This window comes from Leptonotus elevatus, chromosome 18 (assembly GCF_054856555.1).
Source record: "Leptonotus elevatus isolate MCC_2025b chromosome 18, RoL_Lele_1.0, whole genome shotgun sequence".
In the NCBI taxonomy this organism is placed as follows: Eukaryota; Metazoa; Chordata; class Actinopteri; order Syngnathiformes; family Syngnathidae; genus Leptonotus; species Leptonotus elevatus.
The window spans coordinates 16246077-16272591 of record NC_141256.1 but is presented as its reverse complement, the minus strand read 5'-3'; the positions used below and the strand labels follow the sequence as shown (position 1 = coordinate 16272591).

The window sequence follows — 26515 nt, the reverse complement described above, 5'->3', positions numbered from 1 at the left end:
GATCTTTTATTTATTTATTTTTTTTATGGAATACTACACTTTTAAAAATAATCTTTAAAAAACAAGATAGATATTTAAATTATATAATTAATTAGACAGTAGTGTGGATTTTCCCATTAGTGGTTGACAAATTAAAACTTTATAAAATGTTCAAGGACATACAAGCCACAGTCCTCATTTGGATCAGCATTTAAAAAAAAAAGTTATTTTCTTTTGCTAAATATGCGTTCAGATGATGGATGTATCAATGGGAAGTATTTTTGTAGGTTTGTGAAGTTGACCAGGGGAAGGTGCTGCAGTCAATGTTCTAAGCCATGTTTTGACCCAGACATCTTTTTGGGGACCGTAAATATCATTTTACTTTTTTAAAACAGCATTTTGCGTGGCTCTTTTGCCTTTTTAAAGGACAGGCGATCTGATAGAGACATTAAAAAAAATTCTTAAACACCAACGGAGAAATACACAGTGATGTGGTGTGTTACTAGTTAGGACAACAAACATAGTAATACATTAATAATTAAACTTGCTAGAACGACTGCTTGTTAGTAATGTAACGGCGCGTGTAGCTAGCAGGTATGAATGGTGTGTCCGATAATGGATGTAGACCGCGCGAATCTCCGCAAAAGTACCACTTTCACTGGTCACGTGTCTTCAAATTAGTTTTTGTTTACAGCGTTAATTTGTCGATTACAATTCTGGGGGACTCTTAACTTGATGAAGGACAGCACGCATAGCGACAAGCTTGTTATTGTTTTTAGCGGTTCTGATAATGGCTGGATGGATGTTTGTTTTCTACACTTTTACCTCCTGGATCACACACGCGTAACTAAGCACCGCCGCCTAAGCACCGCCCGCCCGGTCGCTGTCAACAACCCAGCGGTGGAATTTCTCTCACTAGCACTCGTCAGCTAAGCAAGCAGCTAGCGATTATTCGCCACAATCGAAAATAAGCCAAGATAGTCCTTCGACCTTTTTTTTCGACCCATTTTTACGACTTCTCCGTCGACGGCGACAACCAACGCCGAGCCTAAGCGGCGAGGGCGGAGATTTCTCGCCCGCGTAGCCGCAGCTGGAGGCGGCTAGCGCGGATTAGCATCTTCGCGAGACGGCGCTAGCTGGGCGTGAGCTAGCTAGCTAGCTGGACGGATGGATGACAGTCGGCTCGTTTGGCTCTCCTAACAACAGCCTCACAACAGACAATGATTCGCCTTTGACAGCGGTGAGTAAATTCCAGGCTCTTTTCATTTCCTAATGAAGTCCCAGTCGTGCATTTGGAGGCGTTTCATGGCTGAGCTCGGAGCAGCAGCTGCAGCTGTCCAGGAGCCACGCCTGGGCCATTTAAAGGCTTTTGTTGACATCACTGTTTGCTTGCTGCTATACTGTAATTGTGCATCTCGACCACTGTCACGTTTGATGCAATCTTCTATTTTGTGTGTGCTTCACAGAGGGACCGAAGGGCCGCTTGGTTCTGTCTGTGTGACTGACCACAGTTGATCTCAGGGAAGGTCGGGGATTTGCTTATTGCCAGTTTTACTGATGCCAATTTGGACCTGCCAATATGATGCCGGTAAGTCAGAATTTGGCTATATGTATTAGAAAACCGATGTCTCGGTCCGTGTACTAGTACGGGATTTGTCCTTACTAGAAGAATGAGAAGGACACAGTAGTAGGACTGTGTCTTACTAGTAACGTTTTTTGCTGACGAGAATACAATTAACACTTACCAGTAAAGTCAGCCCAGTGCTTCAATTGTAACATTTGGTCAAACCAGTATGCCAAAGTTGTCCTACTAGTATGCGGGGATGTCTTAAATTAGTCAACAGGTTCAACGGAAATGGATAGAAATTTATCGCATCATCTGTAAATTGTTCATCTACTCGGTGTTGAATTCTTCAGCCCATTTCTGTTAAACCTTTTCCACTTTTCTTCGTGAAAATTACCAGCCAGGGTTATCTGATAATGAGCAATTTCATAGTGCTTGCTGTTGCACCATTGAGAACCTTCTGGCGTTAAAAGGTGAGTTGTGTGTAACAACCGAGAGTCCAGTCGCGTTGATTGGACGAGACTTTTTTTGTGAATTGGCGTGACCTAAATGAATGAGAATCTACTCCCACGTATCGCTGTAGCAACACAATACGCCAATGGGAGTGGCGCTTTGTCAGGACGTCCTATTGTTAACCTGGTGCCGAACAATACCGGGGAAGAGTTTGAGAGAATGGCGCTCCTCTCCCGCTGCAAGGGGAGGCCAACATGGAACATGTCGCTGAGGTGGGATCCATTTGACGGACGCCAATGCGCTTTTGCGAGGATTTGTCGGTGGGAGGCGGGTCAACGGCCACATTTGGATTTCACGTCTGTGACGCATTTTTGTTAGGAGATAATGGAAATAATAATCAGTTCCAGTTTATTTGATCTGTGCAGGACGTCCTTGGTTTAGGACAGTCGTGACAGAATGTTTTGAGGTGACCAAAGTATTTTGCGCAGCGGTGATGAAAAAGAAGTGGTTACGTGGCTTTCAACTTTATACAATAATTCACAGGATTAATGACGACTAACTGTGTTAGCTTAGGTTACTGATGGACTACGGCGTGTTCTGACCAACGTGCACGTTTTGTGCCGCCGCCGTAGGAAGTGAACTGAAAGCGAGGACCCGCATAAATGTTTCTTAACAGTCAAACAAGTGTTAAGAGTTTCTCATATTTTAGCACTTTTGTGTCAATTTAAACACCAGGGGAAAAAAGTTAGTTGTGGCTTTTTCCGTTCTTTGGCAAGCAGTAGAATATTTTTTAGGTTGACCCAAAACGTTGGTTTCTGACTAAAAAGTGGAGAAAACAAGCCTTGGCTGTGATGCAGAAAAAAAAAAGTTGCTCTTGTGACACTTCAAACTATAAAAAGTTGAAGTTGAAGTTTATTGTCCATAGGTAGGAATCAATGTCAGCTGGAATGGACAAATACCGTAGACAATTGTTATATGGATATGAGCAAATATGAATATTGCGTAGTGTGGACTTTGCCATTAGTGAAGGAACATTTCCCAGGAGGGAAGCAGAGCATGCGTGCCCCCCCCCCCCCCCCCGCTGGACGTTTGCACCCCGTGGCGCCGCCAGCCTATCAAGTCAAAGAGTCGGTGGAGCAGATAGCGGAGCCTGCGCCGGCTGCGTTGCGTGACGGCGCCAGCCAATGGGATGCCGGCACATCCAGTTGCAGGCCTCTGTTGTGAAGGGCGCCGAAATTGTCATCCGGTGTTAATCTCACGCGGCCGAGTTGCGCTTAGCGCGATTTACAGCTGTAGCTAACACTGGAATGTCCAATTTGTCATCTGTGCGACTTTGCAGTGGAACATTTTTTGTTATCAGACGTTTGACATGTTTCATGTTCAATCAAGCCTGCTTGATTCTCAACCACCCGACCGACCTCCCCACTCTTTTTTTTTTTTCTTTTTTCTTTTTTGCATTATTCATTTGACTTCCTCTCTAGCAGCCTCGGATGCACATTAGTCATCACTCAATCAAAGCGACACCTGCTTCTTTTTTTTTCTTTCTTTTCTTTTTTAAAGATGGTGGCTAATCGGCCCCAGAAGTGTTTCCGTTTCTACAAGCTTCACTGAAGAAGAAAATTTGTACCACATAAAATTGTCAGCAAGGATATAACTTGTTAAATAATCAGGGGTGTCAGCCGATTACAATTTCCAATCGTAATTAATCGCATGACTTCAATGGTTAACTCGCAATTAATCACAAATTCTATATCTGTTCTAAATGTACAATAACATGAATGAATAAAATGTACAATTACAAAAAAAATCGTTTTCATACTCTTAACGTAAAAGTGGGGAAAAATGTTAAACTAAAATAGGGCTGCATCTTTTAATCATTGGTACAGTAATTGCATAATAGTTCATACAATTGAGTTAAAAATATATTTTTTTTTAAAGATTGTGTAACTAAAAGTTTTTTATTTTTTATTTTTTTTACTGATAGTTGATGCTTTGTGCCAGCAAGGGTTTTGTAGTAATTCTCTTGAATAAGTAAACATTCTAAATAAGTCTAAAATTAAGGTGATTATATGTTGTTGTTTTTTCAGATAATATAGCCAATGGCACTCACTCACCATAAATAAATTGGGGGGGGGGGGGGGGAAATACAGATAATGTGATTGGAATTGACCGATCTTACTCTCAGATGATCATATCAGAGCACCCCTAGTTAAAAATTAAAAAGTGTGAAATTGATTTGTGTTGAGGTCATTTTTCTGCCACTAGATGGTATCATTGCATTTTTCTTCTTCTTAGTCTCCACAAATATATGCAATAATATTTAATATATTCGTGCAAAATTTTGATGTGGACGTGTCTGGACTGCGTTGCGACTGGAATTCCCCCAGTACAGCGTTAAAAAAAAATTGTGGCGTGAAAGGCACTTTCAATGAACTCCAAATGAATGCACTCATTTTGACAGCCTTATAAATAACACTTTTGGTCTTCAGTTTTCCGCTGATCCTGAAACACGCTTTTGTACAGGTGCCATATTGTCTCTGATGTGACCTCCAGAAGGTGAAAAATATTTTTGAGCAGCCACGTGGAAACCAAGACCAAAAAAAATGACCAAGCACTTTTAATGGAGCCGATTCTCTCTCGCTCGCTCGCTCGCTCTCTCTCTTCTCCCTCAGTGTTTGTTGCCTTCCTAGCCTCTGCCCCCCCCCCCCCCCCCCTCGTCCCCTCCCCCCCCACAAAGCCAATGCTTTTTTTGCCTCCCAAGTCTCCTCTGCGGCACAAGAGAGCATCGCCGTCACTTTCCCGACGCGGGCTCCTCGCCGGCGATGGCTTAGCGCGCTCTGACCCGCCGTCCCGCCGCGGACCATGAAGCGCTTCGTGGCCATCGTGTTGCGCAGCCTGCTCAGTCTGTCCAAGGACAATCCCGTCTGGGCCAAGGAGCTCCAGCGGCCGCCAAAGAGGGAGATCAGACGAAAAAGGAGGGCGACCCGAAGAGCCACGAGCGCCGGCAGACGCAACTTAGTAAGGGCGGTTGGTATCTCGCCAGCGCTCGCTCGGATTGGACTCGATTTAGGGCTTACGGAGTGATTTGGTGTCCACATTTCTGTTGCATACTTTGAGCCACTCGGCGTTAATAAGTTCAGCCTCGCAAATCGTGATGTCTTCTTCATGTTTTGCCTTTTGATGGACTTGGATGGCGCTGGCTTGAAAACATCTTTTTTTTTTTTTTTTTAAATCTGGTTGTAACTCCTTTCTATTTGGAAAAAATGCTTGAATTATGGAGAAATGGCTTAGCAAGAGATGACGACAGAGATATTTGTATCATAAAGTACGTGAAATACGAATGCTCATTGACCCACATCTGCATCTTCCCCTGATCGGTGTTGAAAGGAATTCATTTGAGTGCCGTCGGAAACTTTGAGAGAAGTGAAGTTTAAGTTATTATCTTTTTTCGTTTTTCATATCTTATTGATCTTATTGACCTTGTTGGATGCAATCGTTTGGGAACAGAAGCTTTGACTGGGAGAAATTCCTCCAGCGCAAGTTTATAGGTCGCTTAAATGTTTCTTTGTGATCTGTGAGCGCGATGCACGCTGGCGCTGTGAGGACGAGGACGCTCGCTCGATGCACCGGTCAACTTTCAAGTCGCATTTTCAGCAACTTCCAGCATTCCGCTCTCAAATCTTCAACCAGTTTTTCAAATGTGAGAGACACGATGACAAAATCACAATGTTTTCTTTTGGTGGACTCGCAAATGAGCAACACTGCCACCTCCACCAGCGATCGTGAGGCTCCTCCCCCAAATCAGACCTCTGTAGTACCGATAGTGCCCGTGAGAGGCAGCCTCTCTAAATTTAGTAGTATAAGCGATAAGCTAGGTTATCTGTTTGCCTATCTGGTAACTAAACGTACCCCACAGTTGAAAACTCATCTTGTATCGTTTTCATTTTGGCGAATGACAACCAGTTTCAGAGAACATGTGACAGATTACATTTCACAAACCGATTTTAAGGTCACATGATCCACAAAGTCAATTTTGAGATCTAATTCTAGGTCAAAAGGTCAAGTTAGTAAAATATGTACCAATCTTCTAAATGATTATGCAGATATGGAATCCTGTTTGAATTCAATTTCCAACAATAACTGTTTTGTAAATATTGAGCTAGCAGCCACGCCCCTTTTTGCTGAAAATGTCAAAATTCGGTGGACCGTAGCTCCCAAGCCCCTGCTCCGATCTACCTCAAATTTGAGATTTGGTGGTGTGCCGTCACTATCAACAAATATGCCAAGTTTCGTTCAAATCAAAATCTGCTTGGTAACTTAATCCCACTGGTTGATTTGGCGTGAAACAAACCTGGTAAAGCAATTCTTCATCAGATGCAAGCTAAGGCCTTTAACATACTTTAAAAAACCTGCTATTTGACCAGGGCGGCGTTCAGTGCACTTTGCCTCTTCACCTTGTGCTGGCCTGCCTGATAAACCGCACGTTCAAAGGGCGTCGAATCGCCTCACGGTGCGAGATGGAAGATATCGCAACTATGGTTAACGCCGTTGGAAGGTTTTCACAAAACGGGCGTAGGCTGTCCAAATTCTGATACGCGAGGAACACAAACAAGCATGTGGAGACGTGTTGTAACACTTTACGGCGCACTTCAAACCGTGCATGTTGAAGCCGTAATCATAGTCAACAGCTGTGGCGTGCACAGACACGAGTCGCTAACATGCCACACGTGTGTGTGTGCGTGTGTGTGTGCGTGTGTGTGTGTGTGTGTGGAGGTATTTCAGTTGTGGTGGACGGGATCCAGCATAGAACGGAGCCAGGCCCACAGGTTTTTACATGATGCTCTTATTAAAAGTCACAAGCATCAATACGAAGTCCACTCTTCATTTGGCGTTGTACAAACGAGTTGAGTCGGGGATTTGTTGATTGATGTTTAGTTTGTGATGTTGGCGAGTCTCTAATCGGGGTTTTTGTCTTGATAAGGAGGCAATGCGGGTCATGTCTGCATATCCTGTGATTAAGATGTGATTAAGATGTGCGCTTAAATGGATGCAAGTAATTCTCAATTTCTGCTCTTAAGATAATTGTCACACGTTTGGGTTTGACTTTTGATGAATATTTTTGCCGAAAAAATTGTGAGTTAACGGCAATTTGAACCGCTTTTTTTGGGATCAGTTGACTGCACTTGTGAAAGTTCCGACTTCGGTGGGTCCAAAAAAAGGCACGGCACTTTTTCTTTTATTTATTTTTTATTATTATTATTATTTTTTATTATTTTAAGAGCTCAGTATTGTTCATTCGGAAATGTCATCATCATTGCTCTTTTTTTTAATTTATTTATTTATTTATTTTTTTAATATATATATATATATATATAATTTTTTTTTTTTTTTTTGTGTGTGTGTGTGGGTGAGTCACGGCACTTTACTGACGTTCCATCCTGGTCCTCCTCAGATGATCTTAACGGTGTACCTCAGCGACGGCGAGCAGGCCATGACGGAGGTGCCCATCACCCCCGAGACCACATGCCGCGACGTCGTCGAGTTCTGCAAAGAGCCGGGCGAGAGCGGCTGCCACCTGGCCGAGGTCTGGAGAGGCAACGGTAAGACCAGCAGTCATTTGGATGAATTATTATTATTATTTTTTTTGGGTGCTACATTGTGGCAGTGAACTCAATATATAGTTTGGATATGAAGTGATTCCAAACACTTTTTGGCATCCCACGCTCACCCATGTGGATACTTGACTCTCTTCATCTCTCGACGTCCCGTAAAGAAAAATCTATAATTCGCCCATGAATGAAAATACAAGGCAAAGAAGAAAGTTGGGCTAATCCTCTTAATCGGCAAACTCGAACATCTGAAAGGGATTACATTTCGTTACAGACCGTCCGCAGCGCTGTCACAACGCATTCCTCGCAAACAATTTGCTTCCGTCGCCATATAACCCCCCCCCCCACTCCCCCTCCCCTCCCCCAGGGGCCACTCCGCAGTTGAAAGCAAAAGCACCATCACAGACAAATGGGGGCTTTAGTTGGGGTTGAGCTGGTGCCTGACAAAGCATGTCTCGTCTATTAAAAAAAAAAAAAAAAAAAAAGTAAAAAAAAACCTCTGCCTCGTGTGCTCTCACCGTGTATAAAATACAAACGTGTAGCACTTGCTTACTTTTAAATACTCCTCTCTCGTTCACATAAGCTGACATATGCGCTAACACTGACCTCTGTTAATGTTAATTTGTCGCCACAAATGTATGGAAATCCTTTTGGGCATTTGTTCCATTTTCTTGATATCCAGATGGAGGTCCCCGTGTCGTTCCATGAACACGTTTGTCAAGAGAAACAAACATTAAATTCCAAATAAAACTTTGCAGAGGTAGTTAACTGATTAAATTATTTATTTATTAATGAAAATAATACGTGTTATAATCACTTAAGTGTTACACAAACATTGAAAAGCATGGATGAGATGAAAATGTTTTCATAATTATAATTCGATAATTATAATAAATTTATAAGATTCTGAATTGTCATAAAGTGCAATAAATCAGGTATTTCATAAATGTAAGAAAATGCTTTTAAATTCATGTGAACAGTAAATGTCACGAAAACAGTAAGATACAAAAAAAATCGGCCTTTAAAATTCTATTTTCTTGTTAATTTATGTGAAAAAAAAAAAAGAGATATTAAAATAATCGATTCATGGTTTTGTGAATCAATATCATGCTCGAAAAGGAAAATCGATTCAATATCGATTTTTTAAAAAAAAAATCTTTTTTTTTATACACAGCCCTGCTAAAAATGTCAAAACATTTGGATGGGAACCCCATTAATTTGCCACACTAGTAGAAAAAAATGGTGACGTGGAGTCTAATATGCGTCTCAGCTCTCTGACATGTTTGTTGTGTGTGCAGAGCGAGCCATCCCATTAGAGCACATGATGTACGAACATCTCCAAAAATGGGGCCCTCGCAAGCAGGAGGTCAAGTTCTTCCTGCGGCACGAAGACTCCCCGACTGAGAGCAGCGACCAGGGTAAGCGTCAAACCCTCCTTCCCGGAGTCTCCTCCTTCTCCTGCTTTGGATGCGAGAGAGGGTCATCAGGGAATTCTGCATTCGTGCTCCTCGCCATTGTCACAATTTTTGTGCCTTTCACGCTTCCACTCTTGCGCTTTGCCTGATGTCAGCATATGATCACACCTTGCATTAATATTCATGAGCTTTTTTTTTTTTTTTTTTTTTTTTAAAGTTCCTCTTTAAATCTCAAATTACTGTCAGCCTTCTGTATTTTCCCGTGTAGTTTTGAATAATATATTCATGTATTTGCGTCAGGCTTTGCCCATTTTTAGAAGAAAATGTCAAAAGTCTGGAGTTAGTCAGCACGGCGCGTCCCTGTTCCCGCGTCCCCCCGTGTCGTGTGCGATCTCATCAGCGTCTCTTCAAACTTGACAGTGCTCGTTGACCATGAATGTTTGTGTGAGCGTGAGTGAGTGAGTATCACCATGCTTACGTTCTTCCCGACTCGCCACCGATGGCGACTGTGCCCCGGCAGGGAGTCAGCAGTCCCAGGATCAAACGAGTCGGAGGAGCGGCAACGCCGGAGAGAAGCACAACGAGAACGGGGTGAGAATCCCAAAAGGGAGGTTAAAAAAGCCTGCACACGAAACGTCACCATCTTATCTCTTTGACTCTTAGAAAAGCCACCTACGGCGAAGAAGGAAGTCTCTCGCCGGCCTGCGTGGTGAGCTCCAAGCAATGGACGGCCATCTTGTCCGCTGCCAGCGCAACCCACCATTGCTGGAGCTCTCCAATGCGAGCCGGCAAGACTTCCTTGTTCGCCGAGCCGCTCACTCGAACGATGAAAAGGTAGTTTGCAACGGCGGAGTCCAGCCCAGGACATGCTTAGGACCGCCCCCTCATTTGAATAACATTTCGACCTGGCAGTATGGACCAAAAGTGCCAAAATAAAAAATTAATGACTAAATAAATAAATAAATGACTAAAAGTGCAAATAAAAATGAATACAAATTTCCATATTTATTTTTTTAATTTAATTTTCTAATTATATTAATTTTTTAGATCCGTTTTTATTTTCACTTTTATTTATTTTGAATTTAGGCAGTTTTGGTCCTCCATAGAAAAGCGCCATATACAAAATGAAGTACCTTCCATTTTATATTTGCAATAAAAGGGAACATTCCTCGCTGTTTTCTTACTGGTATCGTTTTTCTACACCAAATTGTAATGCATGACTTTAATTGTGTTATTTTTGAAGAGTGTTCCCCTTAAACCTGTTAGCAGTGCCCCTGTCAGGTGTAAGCTTTCTGTGCATGTTAAGGCGCGTGCACGTGCGTGTGCGTGTGCGCGCTTGTAGCTGCGTCTGATAAAAGCAGCCTCTGGCACGGAGTCCTTTCTCGCTCCCTGGCTCGGACCATCTGTCCCAGATTTCACAATAGAAAAGTGATGCGGTCAAGGAATTGAAACTAATTTGTCCTTCGGGCTAAAGAGAAAAGCACTGTGGAGAAGGACGCCATTTTTTTTTTCTTCCTTCTCTCATGACGGCGTTTTGACCTGACTGTGCTGAGAAAAGCGTCATAACAAGTCCACAAGCTGTCTGTTGCCCTCGGAAGTGAGCGAGGTGAAACTGCGTCTCGGTTCCCTTGCAAATATTCGATTTGAAGGGATTATATCAGTCAGCCTGCACGATGATATAAGAGGATCATTGCTTTGGGATCCAGCCACAACTTCCGGGTCGGCGGCGGCGGCCACAAGCGGCCCTCGTAAAGCCTTCTAAATCGAGCGCAAGTGGCATAGAGAGACATGACTCGGGCATTTGGATTTTCTTTTCTCAGCACAATTTTTTGCGTCGGCCGAGACGACACGCATGATCTCCAAGAGTCGCTGATTTGAGGAATGCGAGAGTGCGTCTTAATGGTTGTCAGCCACCGTGAATAAGAGCCAGAGTTGGAATTGGATCTCTCGTGGCTTGTGGTGGGATCAGTCGAGTGGTTCTCACTGTCTGACGTGGGGAGGGGGGTGGGGGGAGGGGGGCGGTGTCGTCGCCATCTCCCTCGGGGGAATCGACACTGATGCCGTGTCGCCTCGGTGCCTTTTGGAGCGTGGCTGCGTGAGTCTTCCCCCGCTTTGCCTCGTCTGCCTCATTTGAGCCTCCTCATCGCTTTTGGAGATGTTCTTTTATTAAAAAAAAAAAAAAAAAAAAAAAGTCAGCTTTGGGAGTCAGTTGAAGCGTCTTCAAATGTGTTAACTCGTTCACTGTCGTGGAAGTTAAACTAGAAGCCCAACTGGCGACTGCCGCCAACGTCGTATGTTCAGTTGAAGGTAGTCGATGTGCGTTTGCGTGCAGGTGGCGAACCAGCGCGTGGAGCTGACGCTCTCCGAGCTGCAGGAGATGGCCAGCAGGCAGCAGCAGCAAATTGAGGCCCAGCAGCAGATGCTCGTCGCCAAGGTAGCGTCGTTACGGTCTTTATAAACGCTCAATAAATCTTTGATTCGACCCCCCCACACGCGCGCGCGCGCACACTCGTGGGCGAGCCTCTCATCCGTCACGGAACCGTACACTCGCTGTCTTTGCGTGAGCTTTCCTCTTGAAATTTTAATTCTTAAATCTGCTCACCACAAACTGCAGCTAAGTTCATTGTTTTGCTTGTGAAATTATTGTGAGTGCTTGTCGTTTGTTTGTTTTTGTTTCTGTTGAAAACCATGAGAGTGATGTGATGATTTAAGGAGGTTTAATGCACCAAATTCACTTAGCTTAACTTAAGAGGGGCCCAAATTAGGAATGTTTGAGTACTGGGGTGTCGTTTTGTTGTCGTAAAGTAGTGCTAGTCATTTTTGTAGAAAACTTTTATTTATTTTTGTTAAGTAGGGGTGTGTAAAAAACGAGTGCATTAATGTAAAGTTCCTTTAACGTTACTTTTTTTTTTTTTTACGCGCGATGATGACTGGCCCTTGCTTGGAAAGAAGAAGAATTCCAGTCCATGTCAAAATGTACTAATAATAATGCATATATTTGTGGAGACTGGGGTCAAGTTGTATTTTACAATGAAAAAATGTGCACTTCATGTTAAAGATTAGATAGCTCTTAATATGAAAAGAAAAAAATGCACTGAGCTGTCACCAATGTCTTACACATGCAATAATGCCATCTAGTGGCAGAACAATGACCTCAACACAAATAAATATTGTACTCGTTTTTTATAGTACAGTACATCTTTTTAATGTTAACTCAATTTTATGATTTATCAAATTACTGTATCGATGACTTAAAGATACAGCCATATTTCTAATAATTTAACTTTGTTTCCACTTTTATGTTAACAAGAGTATAAAAACTTAGAAAAAACTTATTTTTTTGTAAATTTAGACCAGATAGAAAATTTGCGATTGATCGTGAGTTAACTATTGAAGTCATGCAATTAATTACGATGATAAAAAAATTATAATTGCCCGACACCCCTACAAAAAAGGTTGTCCACCATGTTTTGTTTTTCAGCGACTGCAGCTCGAAACGTCTGTGGCGTGACCCCCCGTCCGTACTCGCTCGAACGTTACGTAACAAACGAGGTGGGACGCAGCATGAGTCACCGCGCTGGTATTGTCCTGTCTGCCCTCGTGCACTCCGTTGCGACACGTTCACGTCGCTGTGCTTATTTAGGCACCTTCGAGAATGCTCAAATTCCATATTAGGTGCAACGCGGGAGCAACATTTTTCCGAAGGAATGGAATATGAGTAACCTCGATTGCATTCAACCTTTTTTTGTGGCACATTCTGACACCTCGTCACCGTTTGTGGCCTGTCGGTCAGTCACGCGAGATGAAACCCACGCAAGTAGTGCCTGAAAAGCCCCCCCCCCCCCCTCCAAAGCCCTGCAGTCATTTGGAAACCTGGGCCCGTCGCTTCCTATTTTAGTGCTGAGAACTGGAGCACTTCTCAGTCGGATGGAGATGAAGTCATTTGACCCGCCTCAGTCTCCGCACAGCCGACCGACAATTGAATTGCGAGATGGAGTCTCTTTTATACTACAATGTCCGTCGGGGGAGGGAGGGAGGGGCTAAAATCTGTGACCACATCATTTCTTTTCAGTAGTTTTAACACTCGCAACCGCATTTCAAATGGATCAAAATCGACTTTTTTTTTTTTTTTTGAAAAGCTTGTCAATTCATTCTTGCCATTTTGCGGCCCGTGCGCCGAAGGAGCAGCGTTTGCGCTACCTGAAGCAGCAGGAGCGGCGCCAGCAGCAGACGGCCACCGAGAGCGAGAAGCTGCAGCGGCTGAAGGAGCGCGTGGAGAGCCAGGAGGCCAAACTCAAGAAGATCCGGGCCATGCGGGGCCAGGTGGACTACAGCAAGGTCATCAACGGCAACCTGTGTACGTACATCTTTCAAATGCCAACTTCACGCATGGGATCACACTGACCTAAATGGTGTCTTCATGTTTGATAAGTCTTCGGATGGCGCTCGCGAGCATGTTTGCATTTTTTATTTCAGACTACAGACTGGACTTAATTCAATAATGTTGTAATTGCAGCATTTGAGTTTTTATCATAGTTAGTCAACCAAATCCCGTTTTTATTTAGTCCATTTTTAGTCGACTATAAATCCAGCATTTTAGTCCAAGAAAACATAATTTTATTCGTCTGGTTTTAGTCAACAAAAACTATCAACGTTTTAGTCAGGACAATCATTTAACCCTGTATTTTTTTTTGTCAGCAGATTATGTTGAACATTTCGTATCTTAAACTATTTTGCATGAAATTCTTTCTCATCTTTTTGATAAAAAAACAACTTGACACACAATTACAGTATATCAACAAGTAGCTACTATTGCTCCACGCTATGAGCTCGTAAATTAGCAGGTCGGATTAACATTATTGTTGGAACGTTATGAACCGTTGGATTAATGTTACATTATAACTATATTTTGCATTATTATTATTATTATTTTTTTTTTACTTTCATAATGAAGCCACCTCCTGTCTGTCCCATGTTTGTGCATTGTTGCACTTGCTAGCTGCAGATTGAAAGGGGTTGTGTCACATGACAAGATTTTACAACAAAATCAAATAATTGTTATCTCGTTTTTGTCCATGAACTCAAATTTCCATAGATTTTACTCCAGTTTTTATTAAATGAAGTACATTTTCATCTCGTCTTTAGTCCCAGTTCTTGTTTCTTAGCGAGGGTGTTCGCCTGGTCTAGTTTTAGTCCGGTGAAAAAGGTTGTGTTGCCGAAATTATTTTTTGTTTGCTTTTCACGGACGAAACAAACACGATTTCCCACCCAGCGGCAGAGATCGAGCAGGTGAGCGGCCTTTTCCAGGAGAAGCAGGCCGAGCTGCAGGCGGCCGTGCTGCGCGTGGAGCAGCTCAGCTTGCAGCTGGAGGACCTGCGCCGGGGCAAGCTCAACGGCATTCAGGCCACGCTGGGCGGCCAGCTGACCGGCACGGCCGCTCTGGAGCTCCGCAAGCTCTACCAGGAGCTCCAGGTACTGCAACATCGAGCAAACGTGTGGCCCGTCGGCCAATATACACACACCACATACTTTTCCTTTTCCTTTTTCTTTCTACAATCAGTGCAAACGCTTGAACTGAATCCGCACTTTTTTTTTCGTTAGCATAATGCTAACATAATAATGGTAAACGGCCATAGCGGCGGTTCAATATGATTGACGCTGACGTGTCACCTTTTTGTCAGATCCGCAACAAACTGAACCAGGAGCAGAACAGCAAGCTGCAGCAGCAGAAGGAGCTCCTCAACAAGCGCAACATGGAGGTGACGCTCATGGACAAGCGCATCAGCGACCTGCGAGAGCGCCTCCACAAGAAAAAAGCTGAGGCACGTCAAAAAGAGAACCTCCCTGTAAGGCTAGAAGCGCTCAACACATCTCAAACGTCTCTCGCAAATGTCCCACAGAATAACCCAAATCTTATCCAAATATGGATATTAAACATTTTTGGGGTGTGATTTATATTCGGTCTTATCTCCTCTCACAGCTCAACAAGGCCAACGGGCCGCCCTCCCCGCAGCCGGCCGCCGGCACGCTGGGCCGAGTGGCCGCCGTGGGTCCCTACATCCAAGTTCCCGTGCCGACCCGACAGGACGGCGGTTACGCTTTGCCGCCCGAACCGCTCAAGCCGCAAACTCTGGGCGTCAACAACCAAGCCAACCAAGGCCGAGCCAAGTCAGGTTGGTCCACGAAGTCAAACTTTGAAGTGGTTCGTAAAATGTGACTGTAAAGTAGGGAGGACCACAACTGCCAAAATTCAAGTAAAGTAAATGGATAAAATAAATGAAGAAAAATGAAAATAAAAATGGATCTAAAAAATTATAATTGAAAAATTAAATACAACAATTATTAATGGGAATAAAAACAACAAACAAGATTTATACGCATAAATAATTAAATACAAGTCAAACTAAATACAAAAATTAAAAAAACGAGACAACTTGCGACAACAAATCGGGGTGACAGTGGACAAGATAGTCGTCCATTGCTGGCGAGACGTCCTTGTTCGCCGACGCCGACCCGCTCTCGACCACTGAAAGGCAGTTTGCAACGGCGGAGCCCAACCCAAGACACGCTTAGGACCGCCCCTTCATTTGAATAACATTTCTTCCTGCCAGAGCGTAGGCAGCATGAAATAAATAAATAAATGTAAGAGCAGAGCGTTTTTATTTACTTTCATTCATGTATTTATTTTGGTATTTATTTCCACATTTATTTTTATTTTTTGAATCTTGTTTTTAATTTTTTTTATTTATAAAATTAGTTTAATTTAAAATTAATTAATTTAAAATCTATTTGTATTATATTTGAAACAAATTAAAACATTTTAATTGCAACCTCCTGCTTCAAATTGTTAATTGTGTATTTCCAATATGCTACGAAAATGTTGGATCAGATGGAGAGCGAGTTCCATTGACCCACTAATATTTTTATTTATTTATTGATATTTAATTTTATGTATATATTTATTTTTGTTTATCATTTTTTTATTATATTTTTTTGATCTATTTTTATTTTCAATTTCTATTTATTGATTCATTCATTTTTAATTTTGGCAGCTTTGGTCCTCCATAGTAGAGTAGTCATACGCACATGGACAAAATAGTCCTTGTGTCATTGCATGACCAACTGCTTCCCCGCAATACGCGACTTCCTGGTGGATGTTTCCCACCTGTACTTTGAATCCTGTTTCCTTCCTCCTGTCTAACTGGGCTCTCTTCCTCTGTGTGCTGTTGTCGTCGTCTCCACTGTGACTTTTTTCCCCGTCCTTCCACTTTTTTCCTCTCCTCCTCTCGTGTGTCAATGTGCTGGTGGTGTCGTGTCGTGTCGGTGATGTTTGTGTCTCGCGGGGTCGCGGGGCGGACGCTGGCAGACGGTGGCATGCAAAAGCCCCCCGGCGGCCCCTGGAAGGTGTCTGATTTAGACATCGTCGTGGACCCGCTGCCCCCGCCCCTTCCGGAGTCTCGCCCGGGTCCGGGAGCCTCCACTGGCTCTGACGGCACGTCCCGTGAGAAAGCCTCTCTTCACTTCGCTTTATCTTCCCACGCAGACATCTTAACCATTTGCTTGAAAATAAAACCAACAACAAGTGGAACCTCCAAAGTCAAATGGCCGTGAAAGGCAAATTGAGAGTTCAACACAAATTGGATGGAAAATAATCTCATGACACTTTAAGATCTCGAGACCGCTACAGTTCAAACAACTTCAACAATAGCTGGGAGAATTTAATAATACCGGTTTGAAGTTGGATTTTTTTTTGCATGTACAACCAATGAAAAATAAAATAATTAATCAACTTAACAGTCGAGCATAAATGTTGCTAATTCTTCGGAATGAAGCTCCACCATTCACCCTTGTTTTGTCTCGGGATCTGTCCTATTCCTTCTGTTGAACTTTTGACTCCTCGTTGGTCACAACTTCCGCTTTCCGATTGGTTGTCTTCATCGGGCAATGTGTGTTTTTAAAAAAATCCAATTAGAGGCATAAAATGGGGCCAAGGGGGGATGATCCCCCCCCCCCCCCCCTCACAGTCATTTGACTAATGTACTCACATGGAGAGCGAGTCACATTGACCCTCTAACATTGTTGGCCATCAAAGAAGCACACAACTCGACTTTGGAGGTTCCACTGCATTTTTCCGTTTTGATCATCCAGTAATTCTACCACCGTAACGACCTCATGTTCCTACGTAAAGAGTTTCAAGCTTGCATGTGGGAGAACAGAACTTGCCGATGGCCCGGCAAGAGGTCGCACTAACTAGCCTTTTTTTTTTTTTTCTTCCCTCTTGGGATTGATTGTCATTAACATCTTGAAATGCTTTGACGTGCAAATGTTGTCGCTGAGGTGCTTTTTAGAGGCTCACAAGAACATTTACTGGCTTGATTTAAGGTCATCCACACATCCATGGGCTTTTTTTTTTCCCTCCTAATTTTTTAGCATCACCTGCTTGCCTGATTTTTTATCTTGCCGCTATTTTGTCCCAGTGTCAAACGCAGGGAGACACTTTTGGTTTGCAGAGCATTTGACATGACAAGGAATAAAACTTGTTCATGGTGAAGCTTTATTAGTCACGCCGAATAATCTGTTAGGGTCCACAGCAGTCCGAGTTCAGCTGTTCCCAAATGACAATTTCCCACTTGTGGGACTAATGAATGTTAATCTTATCTGGCCTTAATTCAAAAATTTAGCATTAAGAGACTGTACTTGTAAGAGTTTGCTTGTGGGTCCGTCAGATTATTATATATTTTTTATCACTGTCACGCAATTATGATAATTTCCTTGTTTGTTTTAGCCATACTTCTTGCATTCCTCATTGTCTGTACATTATATGTATTTTCATATTTATTTCTGTGCTTTATGTATTTCTTCTTGCTTTATTTCCTTTTTAAATTTTTATTTCTTTATTTGATTTTTTTTTTAATTATCTGTATTGTTTTTATTGCTTTTTTTTTCTAGTTTATTGGTTGTTATTAAGTCCAATTTCATATCCTAGTTCATTCATATTGGTTACCTTATGTACATTATGTGAATACTCACATCTTACTGACATATTAAATTCTAATTATTATTATTTTTTATCATTTAGCAATGTTAACCATTCATATATTGAACCAACTGTATTGAAATGGTTTTGCTTTAGTTATTAACCAACAGAATGCATGTGCCATTTTGACCGACCTCTAGCGGGCATAAACTGTCATTACAGCTGCTGTTCCCCCTCGAGTATTGACTTGATTGTGTCTTGCTTGTTGTGCTTTAGCCAGCGACGCCGGTTGGCCCCCTGTGGGTAAGACGGGCGCGTCCCTCAAACCTCCCGAGAGACGAGACTCGGATACGCAGGCTAAGACCTCCCCTTCCGGGCCCCCTGCCGCTTCAAGTGCAGAAAAGGTCAGCGTGCTTTCTTCTAATCCTCTTAAACGTGTACGTGGATGAGCGCCGGCTTGTTTTGCAGCTCCCGTCGGGCGATGTCACAGCCTAAATGTGTTCTCACAGGTGCTCGACTCCAAAATGGCCGTCACGTCCCCTTCCATATCCAAACCGCAACCGCCGCCGTACGGTTCGCACCTCTCCTCGGCCAACTCGGCCAGCTCGTTGGAGCGCCGCAAGGATGCGCCGCCGCTGCCCCCGCCTCGCCAGCTACCCAACCCCCCGGCGCCCGCTTGGCCCCGCGTGCCGCCCACCACCGGCTCGTCCTCGCAGCAGATCCAGCAGCGGATCTCGGTGCCGCCCAGTCCCACCTTCCAGCCCCACGCGCCGCTCTTCCCGCCCGGCATGAGCGAGCGGTTAGACCACCCGCCGGCCGTGGCCGTGCGCCCCTTCATTCCGGACAGAGGGTCGCGACCCCAGTCCCCTCGTAAGGGCCCGGCCACCATGAACTCCAGCTCCATCTATCATATGTACCTCCAGCAGGCGGCGCCAAAGAGTCAGCCACTCAAACCTGCACTGAAAGCAGGTAAGAGACGATCTTTGTCATCCCGGGACCACCCGTGATGGGTGAAAATCGACGAGACCACATGAGAATGGAATGGAATCAAATGTATTGTCATTGCAGATGCCACAAGCACACAGCAACGATATTCACTTAACAGTCACAACCTGTCCAATAGACATAAAAAACGATGGCCCATAGAGGGAGAAAGAATGGGAATCCTGAAAAAATGGCGGCCTATTTTTATAACTGTACACTACTTATTTGAAAGCATTTTAAGTGCCTGGTTTCACTCCTCCGCTGTCCAGAAAGAGGATACTGACTTTGAGGAAAATAGAATCTTGCACTAAACTACGTAATTTTGTCTAAAATCCACTAGCTTAATGCTAACATTTAGCACGAAACGTGTTACATTGGCTAACGTAAATTAGCATTAGCATTAGGGCTGTCACTATCGAATATTTTTAGAACCGATTCATCTATGCATTATTGGATTCATTGACTAATTAGATTCATTTTAACTTTGCATTAGTGTATTACAAAAGAATCCCCCCCTCCCTGATTCCTGTTTAATAACCAGTGATTGGTGTTTATTTTGTACTTCGTATTTGTCTCGTGATTATAAAATAGTTGTCGATTAATTTGATAATCGAATACTTGTCGATTAATAGATTCATTTTGACAGCTCTCGTCATGATATTAAAACCAGCATGTCTGTTAAAAAAGGCAAGCTTGTATTCCATTTGTGTAGTTCTAGCACCCTCTGGTGGTTAATTTATTAGTGCACTTTAATTAGAATTAGGGATGTTTTGGCCACTACCAGCAAACATCTCTGTTTAAAAAAGAAAAGAAAAAAAACACTTTTCACCCGCTTCGGCATTGTGAACTCCAGGCCATGATACTTTGCGCCACTGAGCCAAATGTTCACAATCATAAACACGAACTCCGATGTGGCCCGCAACATGATGAGTTTGTCACCCCTGACCAAAATGGTGCCTAGCAAAGAAACGTAAAAAAACGTTTGAAACTTTCCACTCCTTTCTCTATAGTGTATGGGAAGCCTGTCCTCCCTCCCAACTCGACCCCCCCCTCACCGCTGCCCTTCGTCCCAGCCGGAGGGGCCTTCCCGTTGCTCCAGGGTCCACCCGGCGGCGGCGGCGAGGATACGCCGGACGGCGACGCGGAGGATCACGAGGGCCTACGCCTCATGGAGCCGTCGGCTCCTCCCCCCAGCGTGGAGAACATCCCCCGGCCGCTCAGCCCCACCAAGCTCACGCCCATGGTGCACTCGCCGATGCGCTACCAAAGCGACGCCGACCTGGAGGTGCTGCGCAAAAAGCTGGCCAACGCTCCCAGGCCGCTCAAGAAGCGCAGCTCCATCACGGAACCGGAGGGCCCGAGCGGCCCCAACATCCAGAAGCTTCTCTACCAGCGATTCAACACTCTGGCAGGGGGCATCGAAGGAGGCGCCGGATCAGGGGGCGGCAACGGCGCCGGCAACGGGACGCCATTTTACCAGCCGGCAAATCCTCCGGCCGCGGACACTGACAACGGCAACCTGCCCCCGGACACCTCGCCCCCGCCGCCCCCGCCCGAGTCGGAGGAGCAGGGATCGGACGCGTCGTCTATCGATCCCAACGACAACCAGCCGCTGCCGCCGCCTCCTGAAGGACTTTTGGACCCCGCTGAAGAGGAAGGACCAGAAGACGACGACGACGACGACGACAACAACAATAATGTGGAAACCTCCCAGGTTTTGCTGCCCAGCCCCGTGCCGGAGGTGACGTCGCCAGAGGAGAGCGGCATCGTGCTAACGCAACCGTCGGTGAGTCGCGCAGATGCAGAACTCGATTTGAAATAGCGTCACGCCCTTCATAGGTTTTCTTTTCTTTTTGAAGCTGCAAGATGGCAACAAAGCCCTGTTGAATAGGAAAGTAGTACATTGGTGTTGAAGAACTATGCTGAAGCGATGCATGGGAGAAGATAGTTTGAACCTTTTAGACATTTGGAGGTTACGAATGTTGCGCAAGAAAACCTCGCCACATAAAAATTTGGGTTCATCACCACTATAGGAACAAAACAAACTTTACAAGTGGTGTTCCACAAGGGTCTTTACGCAGTACATTATAGTTTATTTCATTTTTTTAAGGGTGTCCAAATTAGTGCGTTAATTTTGAGTTAATTTAAAGTTCCTTTAACGCCCCTTACTTGGAAATTCTGTACTGGGGGAATTTCAGTCACAACGCAGCAGACACGCCCACGTCCAAATTTTGCACTAATAAATTTAATAATAATGCATATATTTGTGGAGACTGGGGTCAAGTTGTATTTTACAATTTTAAAAATGTGCTTTATGTTAAAGATTATATAACTCTTAATAAGAAAATAAAATGCTGTGCTGTCACCGTCTTACAAATGCAATTATGCCATCTAGTGGCAGAAAAATGACCAACGCAAATCAATATCACACTCGTTTTTTTTGTACAGTACGTCTTATTAATTTTAACTCAATTCTATGAATTATTTTGACATTGCTGTATGAATAACTAAAAGATGCAGCCATATTTCTATTAGTTTAACATTTCTTTCCACTTAACTCTTTGACTGCCAGACGTTTTCAGAAAAGGGATGCCGCCAGTGCCAGCCGATTTAAGCATTTTGACTGATTTTCAAGGTCCACAGAAAATGTTCTGTTTGGACTATGGAAACACACGTACTACCAAATGAAAGATTGGACTTTCATCTTTCATCAGAAAAAAAGAGTTTGTTTCTACCTTATTCCGTTCTTTAGTAATCAACAATAGAAAATGGTTAGTTTGACCCAATTTCGCCTGTGTTGGACCAAAATACGGAGAAATCAAGCTTTTAGTGAAACGATATTATTTCATGCATTCTAGTGAATTTGACACTTCTTTTTGTCCATGAATGATGCCACAAACACCTAAATAGTGCTTTACTTCTATAAAACACTACCACCAAGAATGAAAAAGTGTTTTTTGATAGCAAAATACGTTTATTTACATTCAACAGTGTAACAATTTGACAACAATTTGGCAAACTATTTACAAATGTGTGCAACTGTGGTGCTATTTACAAATATGTGGATGTTTCAACGACAGTTTTTCTTTTTGTAACACTCTCCTGCGTGCAAGGAGACGCAACAGCATTTGCACAAGATTGCCTCTTCGCGTGCGCCACTTTCTTGCCGGCCGTTTTTTTCCGGGGAATAGCAAGTATATACTGCAGTGTGTCATCAAGTCTAATATCAGGATCATGCTACGGTTACGTTACGGTGGTGTTACGTCTCGCTTCCCCGTGTCCTTCAGTTGCTATACCGGGTTGGTAGGAGATGTTCTGATCCATTTTATCCACTCCATTCATGGTGGCATCGTAGTCCAGAAACAGTGTCTTCTCCGTGATCAGACTGTACCCGCTCCTCCGATGAATATGCATTGGACTCGGGGTACTCTTCATTGTCCGATCGAATGTCCGCTTGTGCAGCTCCGCGTTTTCCGGCCTTAGCAGCGCTAGCCGCGCTAGCCGCGCTTTGCCGGTGGGGCTTACTACGTGTTCATAACAGTCACGTTGGCGTAGAGCTTCATCTTCATCATCATCATCAATCTGCATTGGTCGATGCCAACTCTCCATCGCCCGATCGAATGTCCGATTGTGTAGAAGTACCCGGCCGGCTATTGTGCGCGTTTTCCGGCCTTAGCAGCGCTAGCCGCGCTAGCCGCGCTTAGCCGTGAGGCTTACTACGTGTTCATAACAGTCACGCCAAAGCTTCCAACTTTGGCGTAGAGCTCGTTGTCATCATCATCGTTGACATCAATGCGCTTTTTAGTATTGATTGATGCTTTCCGTCTTTGAAAAAAATGCTCAAGCTGAGCTGCTTGTAACCGGTTGCTTGGTCAAGCCATTGTGGCTTGGATCAGCCATTGTCTCCTCAACACTCTAGCTCCGCCTCACGTCTTCTACTGACGCCCACGGTGGGCGGCCCATCCAACCTTGTGCAAAGAGAGTCATCGCTGCCCTCTAGGGGCCAAAACGAGTCTTTGACTAATCAGATCAGCCTGATTCTTTCAGCACAGCTGCCCAAGGCTTTCCTGCACCCGTTTTTGAAAAAAAAAAAAAAAAACATAGGGGACGTCTTTTAACGTCCTCGGCGCCCTTCCCTAGGTTTATGCTAAACGTTTTATAACGTTTATGGCAGTCAAAGAGTTAACAAGAGTATGAAAACTTATAAATATTTTTTTTACTGTGCATTAAGAACAGATATAAAATTTGCGATTAATTGTGAGTTAACTACTGAAGCCATGCGATTAATTTACGATTACAAATTTGAATCGTCTGAAAAGTCTTGTTTCCTGTCCCCTCAAGCGCACCAACCTAAAGAAGCCGGCGTCGGAGCGCACCGGCCACGGCTTCCGCGTGAAGTTCAACCCTCTGGCTCTCCTACTGGACGCCTCGCTGGAGGGAGAGTTCGACCTGGTGCAGAGGATCATCTACGAGGTACGTCGGCGAGCTCGCCATTGCGTCATGAGCAACGGCTGGCGCTGACGCGGCTCCTCGTCCGTCCCAGGTGGAGAATCCCAGCACGGCCAACGACGAGGGCATCACCCCGCTGCACAACGCCGTGTGCGCCGGACACCACCACATTGTCAAGTTCCTGCTGGATTTCGGCGTCAACGTCAATGCGGCTGACAGCGACGGATGGTCAGCAGTATATTTTTTTGTATTTCATTTTTGAATTATATTTTCCGTTTTTTTTTTCTTTATTCATTTATTTTCAATTTGGGCCGTTTTGGTCCACTCACCATAAGCATGCGTTGATGTATCTTTTTTTTGCGAGCAGGACTCCACTCCACTGCGCCGCCTCGTGCAACAGCGTGCACCTGTGCAAGTTGTTGGTGGAGTCGGGGGCGGCCATCTTTGCCAGCACCATCAGCGACGTGGAGACGGCCGCAGATAAGTGCGAGGAGATGGAGGAGGGCTTCATCCAGTGCTCGCAGTTCCTATACGGTAAACAAAATGACGGTCCACTTCTGGATGTCCTGTTCGGCTCTACAATACTGCAGTCAACTGTGAAAATATGCAAATGCAAGTCATGCCCCGCCCCATCCCCGTTTTTTAAAACTCGCGTTGGTTCTTTCTTTTTGTTTTTCCCGGCGCCAGGCGTTCAGGAAAAGATGGGCGTGATGAACAAGGGCACGGTGTACGCCCTGTGGGACTACGAGGCTCATAAACAGGACGAGCTGTCCTTCGGGGAGGGCGACGCCGTCACCGTCCTGCGGCGGCAGGACGACAGCGAGACCGAGTGGTGGTGGGCGCAGCTCGAGGACACCGAGGGCTACGTGCCGCGCAACCTGCTCGGGGTATTTATACATTTTTACAAATATTTATTTATTTATTTTTTTAATATATATATCCACGTTGAGAGGAACCAGTTGAGGTGGCTGGGGCATCTGGTTCGGATGCCTCCTGGGCGCCTCCCTGGGGGAGGTGTTCCGGGCATGTCCTACCGGCGGGAGGCCCTGGGGACGACCCAGGACACGCTGGAGAGACGACGTCTCACGGCTGGCTTGGGAACGCCTCGGGATCCCGTCGGGAGGAGCTGGCTGAAGTGGCTGGGGAGAGGGAAGTCTGGGCTTCCCTGCTAAAGCTGCTGCCCACCGCGACCCGACCCCGGATAAGCGGAATTGAAGACGGAACGGAACGGAATATTTTAATTCTCAAATTTTTTATTTTTTTATTTTTTTGCAGCTCTACCCTCGGATCAAACCTCGCCAGCGCACCTTGGCGTAGCGTCGCACTCCTAAAACAAAGAGCAGAGAACAAATGAGCCTCATCGATCTTCTCCTGGTGGCCATTTCCTCCCCTGGCCCTGTTGCCATTTATTTACACACACACACACACACACACGCGCACGCACACGCACACGCCCCCAAATGGTCACTTCGAAGCCATCACTGTCCCGTTGCTCCCGTTACACAGTGCAGCTGTTTGAGGTAACCCTTGTCGCCCGCCGCAGTATTTCCTTCTTCTCTTCTGCCATCTTTTTCTCCCCTCGTGTGCTCACTTTGAGTCTGCAGAGCGACAATAACGATGCCATGTTGCTGATGTGACATTTAGTTGCGTTTTTTTTTTTTGTTTTTAAAAGCAGATTTGTTTTCCTTTTGAGAGGAATGGGAACCCAAATGTTTTTAGTTTTTTTTTTTTTTAAACCACCAAAAATTGCAATAGGTAGTTTATGTTTACAAATGTTACGGGTGTACTTAAAAAAAATATATATAGTAATTTTTACCTAGCACATCAGAACAAAGGCAAGGTCGGCACTACTTGCAAAAAGTTACGGGTGACATTTCAAGATGAACCTGAAATGAATTATTGCCTTTACAGGTGAACTTAATTTGACCTTCTCACGGATCAAAGGTCTTGAGAAAAGCCGCAAATTTTCCGGTCAATAAAACAAAAATGAATCTGCTTGCACTTAACTTCATGGCAAACCAGTTTTCTCTGCACTTCATTACAGTGATCTCTTTTGACTTGTCTAAAAAAAACATCCAGACTTTCAATCTTGAGTCAACATAAGGATGCGCGTCACCCGCAGAGTCGGGGAAGATGCGAGTTAATTGAATTCTTCTCAAGCTCATTTCCGACACTTTAAATGTACTCCTAATGCATAAAACAACATGTGACGGTTTGCCACAGACTGAAAGTGTGACAGAAAAGCATCCCTAACTTTTTGTGCGTAGTGCGTATTGATAGCATGAAATGCTAACCAACGCGAGTCGAATTGATTGGAAATCAAATTTGGCTTTCCCGGCGTCAGCGGATCCGTTTTCTATTCATCGAAATGCATCCCAGCCCGCATTTGTCGCTTGTTCTCGCAGTGGCCGTGACAAGCCTTTCAATCTCAGGACCAACACGGTGCTGCTGATGACACTCTCGTGTTCCTTCCTATTTTTATGCTCACCAAATGTCACAGGAGCGACAAAACCAAACGTGTTCCTAAAAAAAAGTAAGTAGTCTCACCCGACAGAACTTTCGCCTTCGTTGACGCGTCACCTTCCCGTGCATGTACGTTGTGGTACATGCGTGTCGTCCCAAAACTCCACGGTGTGTTTTTCATCCCCGAGCGTGCGAGTGGATTCCCAAAGTGTACATAACGCGAGGAGGCGTGTCCTACCATTGTTTGTTTGCCGGACGGACGAGGTTGGCTTTCTCTTATTAATGCTGTACTCGACACAAATACAAAATCTGTAAATGTGAACAATAAAAGTGAAGCTCTGGCATGACTCAATTGTGACTTTGTGACGCCAACATAACACAATTCGCTAAATTACCGTTAGGGGGCGCACAAGTAGCAATGAAGGCATTTTGTGCGTTTTATGCTTATGCATTTAACTGCTTATTCACTATTTTTTCATTTTAAGTAATCCTTACCTGACAAAAATACAGATCATTCAAAGGTTTTAAAAATGACAAGCTTTGTTAGTGTACTTTTATGTTTATTTTTGGCTCTAATATTAAAACAATTTATATATATATATATATATATATATATGCAGGA

The 26515-nt window shown here is 44.3% G+C and overlaps 1 protein-coding gene across 5 annotated transcripts; it reads left to right on the top strand.

Annotated features, from left to right (window-relative positions):
- The first annotated feature begins 542 nt into the window (after positions 1-542).
- Positions 543-26240, top strand: ppp1r13bb (protein phosphatase 1, regulatory subunit 13Bb). Of its 5 annotated transcripts, none has more exons than XM_086061693.1 (19): positions 543-1219; positions 1446-1567; positions 7449-7596; positions 8904-9023; positions 9541-9611; positions 11353-11454; positions 13209-13377; positions 14293-14492; positions 14702-14866; positions 15001-15193; positions 16387-16521; positions 18274-18401; positions 18507-18966; positions 19992-20767; positions 23323-23454; positions 23525-23658; positions 23798-23964; positions 24118-24317; positions 24706-26240. In XM_086061693.1, exons 2-19 carry the CDS (start codon positions 1559-1561, stop codon positions 24745-24747), a joined length of 3351 nt encoding a protein of 1116 aa, XP_085917819.1. In that variant the 5' UTR covers positions 543-1219; positions 1446-1558; the 3' UTR covers positions 24748-26240. The 5 variants fall into 5 exon arrangements, with proteins under 5 accessions (XP_085917819.1, XP_085917820.1, XP_085917818.1 ...); XM_086061694.1 differs by having other exon boundaries at positions 13203-13377; positions 14702-14842; XM_086061692.1 differs by having other exon boundaries at positions 545-1219; positions 13203-13377.
- Positions 26241-26515: the final 275 nt, after the last annotated feature.

Bases quoted from the DNA above. Each gene is read 5' to 3' on its own strand.
- ppp1r13bb (XM_086061696.1), top strand. From the start codon at position 4,859: ATGAAGCGCTTCGTGGCCATCGTGTTGCGCAGCCTGCTCAGTCTGTCC. The intron at 16,522-18,273 runs GTGAGAAAGCCT...GTTGTGCTTTAG, and splicing joins TGGCTCTGACGGCACGTCCC to CCAGCGACGCCGGTTGGCCC. The intron at 24,318-24,705 runs GTATTTATACAT...ATTTTTTTGCAG, and splicing joins TGCCGCGCAACCTGCTCGGG to CTCTACCCTCGGATCAAACC.